The following is a 7,234-nucleotide window of genomic DNA, read 5'->3' as shown; positions in this document are numbered from 1 at the left end:
CATTGGAGCAGGACATCAATATTGGCAGGGTGCGATGAAAACGTTCAACCATTCCTTTGGTTGCAGGGTTATAGCCGGTTATCTGATATAGGATGATGCCTAGGAGATTCGCTAATGATGTCCACAATTGAAAGGTGAAAGTGGTACCCCTCTCAGAAGTAATATGAATACCGAATCTCTCTCTCCACCCTGAGAGTAAGGCAGATGTACATGATGTGGATGTTGCAGTTTCCATGGGAATGGCTTCAGGCCAACAAGTGACGGTAAACAGGTAACGATATCCTTGTGATGTGGGTAGGGGACCTACTACATTGACGTGAATGTGGGAAAAACACCGCTGAGGTTGAGGAAAGGTGCCCAGTTCTGAATCAATGTGTCGATGTACTTTTGAAGTTTAGCATGAAATACAGGCGTGGACCCAATCCTTAGCATCCTTAGTAATGCCGTGCCAAATGAACTTCGTCTACAGTAGCTGTGCAGTAGATCGACATGAGGGATGCGAAAGGCTATGAATGAAATAAAACACCTGTCAGCACATGGGAGTAGGCATCAATGGTAGTGGTCTTCCAGTACCAACGTCACAGAGGAGGGTGGCATTGGAGTCGTCGAGGGATGTCCTACATGAATGATACTCTGGATATTTTAGTTGAGCATCTGCCAAGGCATTGCAATCCAATCCCAGGTGAAAGGTGGCCAATGTGTTTCTTGGCAGGGCATCGGCAACGGGATTCCTTTTTCCCAGGGACATGTTGAAGGTTCAATTGCATTTAGCCACAGCGGAGAGATGTCGGTGTTGACGTAGGACCAGGAATCAGGCTATCAATTGAACGCATGCACCAGAGCAATGTGGTCAGTGCAAATGATGAAGGGCATACCTTCTAAGAAGTGGTGAAAGCGAAGGACAGCCAAATGCATTGCCAGAAATTCGCAGTAGAAGGTAGAGTAGCTGAAGAAGGCTAATGGGCGAGATGGGCCGTTGACAACCTGCTCGAGTACTACACCAATAGCGACATCACTGGCATCAGTGGAGAGAAGAAGAGGGGAATGTAGCACGGGAAAAGTGAGAGCAGCAGTGGCTGATAAGTCATTCATTGCGCTGCAAAAGGCTGGTTCGTGAAGGGGACCTTACTTCAGGTCTTTTGGCTTGCCCTTGAGGCAGGCGTATGAGGGGGCAAGAGTGGCAGCGATGACTGGCAAGAACCTGTGATAATAGTTGATCATGCCAAAGTGCTTTGACAGTCGAGGGCATGGGGCAGTTCTGAACGGCTGCTACCTTCTCAAGGAGGAAGTGGACTCCTTTAGTAGTGATGCAGTGCCCTAAGAGTGACACTTTGTTGGCACCAAAGGAACACTTGTCGTACCAGAGTACAAGGTCGTTTTGTTATAGGTGGCCTAGCATGATGTGTAGATCACGGAGGTGTTCCTCTTTGGAGGAAGAGAACACAGGGTCATCTATGAGATGTTGAAAAGTAGCCCCAGCATTACGAAGGGCAAAACAGGAATAATTGAAGGTGTATGTACTGAAGGGGTTAGTGATGGCAGTCTTGAAGCTATCTTCTGGGTTCATGGGCACCTGATAACACTCTTTCAGGAGGTTGAGCATGGAAAAAACCTTCGCTTTCTGGACGTAGGAGGTCATGTTCGCAATGTTTAGGAGAAGGTAGTGATCCAGTTCTGTCTACTCTACATGTTCAGGCACCTGTAATCCCCACATGGACGTAGAGCCCTCTTTATTCATGATGATGTGTAAGGGTGACGACCATGGTCTTGAAATGTTTTGGCAAAGGCCCATTCCTTCCATTTTGGCGAACGTTTTTCAGTGGCTGTCAAACGATCTGGTGCCGGCGTCTGAATCTGGTGAACACTAGGGGGCCATGTCATCTGGATATTGTGATAAATACTGTGTTTAGTGGGAACCGTAGGCGTTTGATGAAATTCTTGACGTAAAACCTTCGGGTATGACGTGAGTAGGTAGGCGTAGGCATCCGTGGGTGCGCTGATGTGGAGAACGAGGTTGAAGGGGGCGGGTTGGAGAGGTGTCCAAGGAGTAAGAATCCAACTTGACTAATTAACTTTGAGCGATATCAACCAGGAGCTGGAAATGTGAGAGGAAGTCCGCACCGAGGATTGGCATTGTGACACCAGCCACGAGAAACTTCAAATTATATTTAGCCCTTCCAAACGATAATGTGAGTGTTTCATAACCCTGGGTGGGTATTGCAGATCCGTTGACGGCTACCAGGTGGATGTCGGCAGACTTAGAAAGACTAAGTCGTGTTCTGGAAAGTGGCCTTAGCAGAAGAGAATGGCAAGTGACAGGGGAGGGCACGCTGCAAGCGATGGCCTATTTACAAATTTTTGGCCAATGACAACCCTTCACACGTTTCTTTACAGCAACTCTGATTCTGGAGTGGTAGTAGCATAAGTGTGGCCGATAGGCATAAGGAAGTGGCTGTAGAGGTTGTTGGTTAGGGTGTAACAAGTGGTGTGTGGTGGGTGGTTTTGTCGCCGCTCCGGCACATGACAGGGTGGACGTCCGTATCCTACCGCATTCACGTCAGCTTCGGTCAATGTTGAATAGTTGTCCACTTCGTCAGGAGTGGAGGCACTGATGGAGGTCTTGAAGATGGTTAAGTGACTGTTCATAAGGGCATATATTTTGATCGTCAGGTCCTTCATGGGCAAAATATTGACATTGGGGATGGCAGTACGTATAGGTTCGGATAAGCGCCATATTCAAAGGGCATGAAGTAGATTCACTTCACGAGCAGAACCGTCTGTGGCAGGTTGCAGGTGAGCGATGCTTGTCATTTCCCTGAGGGAGAGCGAAGCCTTTTGGTCCCCAAACAGGTGTTGAGAAAGCTGAAAAAGTTCCGCTATGCGGGCAGCTGGCGATGGTTACTAGTACTCCACGAGGTATGATTTGTGGGCGTTGTACATTTTTGGGTTGTTCCCTTGCCCACACAGTGTCCTCAGGGATTACCACGAGAACATAATATGCTTTGGTGCTTGAATAAGTCATGCCTTTGATGTGAAACTGGACTTCAGCACACTGGAACCAGGCGAATGCTTCTCTGCTTACGAAGGGCGGTAGTTTCATTGAAGCAGCATGTGCCAAAGAGGCAGGTTCAGTGGGTGGCATTTTCAAACATTAGGGTACAGCAGTGAGGGGACAGTCGGAAGGCTGCAGACAGTCCGCTGATCCCCAATGTGCCGATGTGCCAGTTAGGTGATAACTGAGAGACGAGACGAATGCAACTAACTTGATTTTGAGGGAGCATGAGTATATATACAACCCATTCGAAGCAAGAACGACACAAAAAATTCCACAAAATGATTCAAGAACATACAGGCGGAAACAGGTTATCAGTGCGAGAGGATGACAACAACGATAATATATAAAAAAAAAACAGATATACAGTTACAGTGTACGAGCATGTGTGATACACGTGCGGTACACTACAACAAATAATTGAAACTTCAGTTTACAAGCAACCTTGTCTAATTTTTTCTTACATAATTTGGATATGAAGATTCAATACAAGATTAATATGGAATAAACCTTTACCCTCCGTAATTATATAAACAGAATTATGATGAATTTTGAAAAATGATGAATAGAAGCTGAGACCAAAAGATGGGAAGATCAACTTAAAAAAAGCTGGAGTGAATTGGATTGATAAATCTGGACCATATGGTATAGGGGACGGGGGACCCTCAGATCCAAGATGAAACTATTGGAAAGCCCCACAGTTGCACTATGGAATAACAGTTTACAGATAACAGACAGCAAGATTGAAGACAGAATAAGTTAAAGTCAAATACTAAAAAATTGGGGCTGCTTATGGCTAAAAGGGTTCTACCAAGACCCCTAAGTAATGTCTGCAGTACAATGCGTGAAGCACACCGTTGACACTACCCCCATGATGGGGTTGCAATTGCAGAATGATGAGGTAAAGGGAAAAATGCGAGAAGCAAAAACATTTTACTTCGACGGTCAAACTTGGAGCGAATGCCTTTCCTCATCGAACGGGACGGGAACTTTTGAAAACTAATATGACGACTTTTTTTACCTTTTCCTTTATAAAAGAAATTTTTTTCAATCTTACGAACTTTTTCATACAATGTTGATCTGGATTAATATCTAATTCACGAATGAATGAATTAAAGGGGCTTTTCAACGGTTAAAAAAGTAGAAATACTTATTCTTATTTTCTCCTATTCATTCTTTTATCCAGTAATTAGATTTTTTCAACTGATTTTTATCTCTACATATTTCTTTATTCCAATTTTCCCCCACTATCTCCTTTATATAAATAGATTAAAACTGATTTTCAAAGAAGAAAAGGAACAATTATATACTAACGCTTCTGATTTAACAATCAAACAATTCGTCCATTACAGTATATACGAAAGTCACAGGTATACATTCCAAGGTTCATAGAGCTACACATTTCTATGCAGAAAGGTCAACTAACTATATTGAAAAATAAATAGATAAACAAATAGAACTAGTCCCTAAACTTGAAACATGTTACTGTAATAGAATTGTGAAACGGAACCTACTTCAGTATGCCCAACAAAATAAAGCATTCGTACCAAGTTTGAACTATTGAAGTTTAAATGATTTGAGTCTCATTTACCAATGAGGTCACAGCTAGAATAAACTCATCAGAATACATCAAATGATTGGTTTTATTAGTGGATTCTCTTCAGTCAAGAAATACTAAAGGATAGTTACGATTTTTTTTTATTCAAGTAAATCAACTTTGAGTCAATTTTTATTTGCATAAGTGAATCTGTAACAGAGTCCAAAGTCAAAATACGATAAATACCATCTGTAAGTTCCCGAAATGGTAAAGCATTTTCACTGTCTGATTCGATATATCACCGTTCTGGCAGATTTTCAGACCATTTTGATGTCAATTTGCGATTTCTTAAGATAAAATAATATATCAGTAGGAAAGTTTGCTTTGGGAAACTAAAAGTAAGAATTTCTTGTGTGGTCTGATTTTACGTTACAACGAAATACCTATGTCAAATAACATGGATTTTCTGAGATTGGTAGTTTAAGATTCTGAACCAAAGTTATAAATAGCGCTAGAAATGTATGTATGTAGCGTATTTTAAGAATTTTGTATTTGTTTAAAAACCGTGATTGAATGATTATAAAAATAAATTGTTTCAAACATAAAGGAAATCAATAGCAGATCGGTAACATTCTAAATAATTTCAATGTTAATCTACGACTATTTTGACCATAGGTTTTCATATTCTTATGAAGCTGGTCTAGTGTAGAGTAAATATAGTATTCTATTAATGATTTTATTTATGTTTTCATTCGTGCATTGAAGAGGTTAGCCAGCTCTTAAGATGAGTTCCTCTCGTGTAGGTATAAGTTTATCATGTAAATTACGTAAGACTTTCGACGTTAATTTCATTGTATTCTTCATTCAAGTCAGTATATGTAAATTTACGTTATTTTTAAGAATTTACTGTTTATTTTCACGTATTTGGTTACGAAGTCTTACGTAATTTGTTTGAGAGAGTTATGTGATTCGTGCGAGATGTGTACAAGGGCTTATGTAATGTTCTTTGATACTTTTATGAGGTATTACGTCATGTTTGAGAGAAAATACGCAATTCTTATATAATGCCATGTGCTTTGGAATATTCCCGAAAATCCTAGTGTTAGCATGTTATCTTTTTTATTTTCGAGGACGATTGTGGGTGGCGCTGGCTGGGGAGGGTTGCCGTAGAGCGGGGTTGGTTCTCCTGTTTGATACGTGATAGTTGAAAACTCTGGCGTCGCTGTTAGGCCAACCCCCCACACTTCCCAGATCTTTTGGAATCTTCTGGAAGTACAGGGGCGTAGGAGCGTTTTCCTGTTTGGGAGGGCTAAAGTTTGAAATGAGACTGAAGGCGGAGCCGCAAGCGCGAAGGCATGGGGCGGGGGGCGTCTAGGGGTCTCCCCCAGAAAAATTTTATGAGGAAACACCCTCAGATGCAATTTCCTGGCATCTGACAGCATATTGTATAAGAAAAAAAATCATATTTTTGGAAGATTTTATGTGACCAATTCTAATTTTTACACAATAACAATCATAAAATACCAGAAAAATTTTATGAGGAAACACCCTCAGATGCAATTTCCTGGCATCTGACAGCATATTGTATAAGAAAAAAAAATCATATTTTTGGAAGATTTCATGTGACCAATTCTAATTTTTACACAATAACAATCATAAAATACCAATAGGCATATATATATATATATATATATATATATATATATATATATATATATATATATATATAGATATAGAATAATTGTAAGTAAGCAAAATTAAGAACAAGCATATTTCTAATATAAACATACATATTTGAAAGTCATGCCTGAGATCAGAAAATATACATATTAAAAGTGTATGAATAATGCATAATTAATACTTCATAAGCGCTGAAATTATATAAAAGTATACATATTTAAAAAGATATATGAAGAAATTATATATATATATATATATATATATATATATGTATATATATATACATATATATATATATATATATATATATATATATATATATATATATATATATATATATATGCATATGTTTATATGTGCAATATTCGTCAACTACATGTGTCGCGTGTGCCATGTTTTCAATTTATTACTGCGTATCAATGATGTAGTTTGTTACTATAATAGTGTTTGGTAATGATAGATAGATTAACATATGTTTGAACGGTATGCACTGGGGGTCAAACATTATAAGTGGCTTGATTCCCAATATGGGGGCTGCTCTCTGTAAAACTAAGCGAGTGACGAGTGACGGGACTGTGAAACTATGATGCTGGGTACTAACATGATACTGGGGTAGGGTGGGAGGGTGAGACTGTACAAGAGCTGTTGCCAGAGATGAAATGCATTAACAAAATGTAAATCTGAATGTTTAAAAGCATATTTTCAGCAAAAAAGTTTGGGGGGCTATAGCCCTCCCCAGCCCCCCTGCTCCTACGCCCCTGAAGTAGCTAAGTTTCATATAAAGGTGACCCCAGGGTTGCATAGATGCGATAGAGAATTCCACCCTTAAGTCATAGCCATCTCCCCCTCTCTCTCTTCCTCAGCCCAGTGTATTGTTTTTAAAGTGTTCATTGAAATCTCGAATTTTTGGTGTGCCGGGGTTTTGTAAACATAGTGAGTACTTGCCGAAATTCTCTTAGAGTTTT

General features: G+C 40.1%; 1 protein-coding gene across 1 annotated transcript in view; it reads right to left on the bottom strand.

Annotated features, from left to right (window-relative positions):
• Window positions 1-748, bottom strand: part of LOC137646573 (uncharacterized) — a 1,146-nt gene extending 398 nt beyond the window's left edge. Inside the window, exons 1-2 of the mRNA XM_068379684.1 lie at window positions 574-748; window positions 1-111 (exon numbers count right to left, since the gene is read on the bottom strand). The exon at window positions 1-111 is cut by the window's left edge and continues 398 nt beyond it. Coding sequence (XP_068235785.1) covers window positions 1-111; window positions 574-748 — 286 coding nt within the window. The remainder of the gene's footprint in view (window positions 112-573) is intronic.
• Between the last annotated feature and the right edge of the window lie 6,486 nt (window positions 749-7,234).

The sequence above is a fragment of the Palaemon carinicauda genome, chromosome 9 (assembly GCF_036898095.1).
Source record: "Palaemon carinicauda isolate YSFRI2023 chromosome 9, ASM3689809v2, whole genome shotgun sequence".
In the NCBI taxonomy this organism is placed as follows: Eukaryota; Metazoa; Arthropoda; class Malacostraca; order Decapoda; family Palaemonidae; genus Palaemon; species Palaemon carinicauda.
The sequence above is the reverse complement of the archived record's forward strand: the minus strand, read 5'-3'. Positions and strand labels throughout refer to the sequence as shown.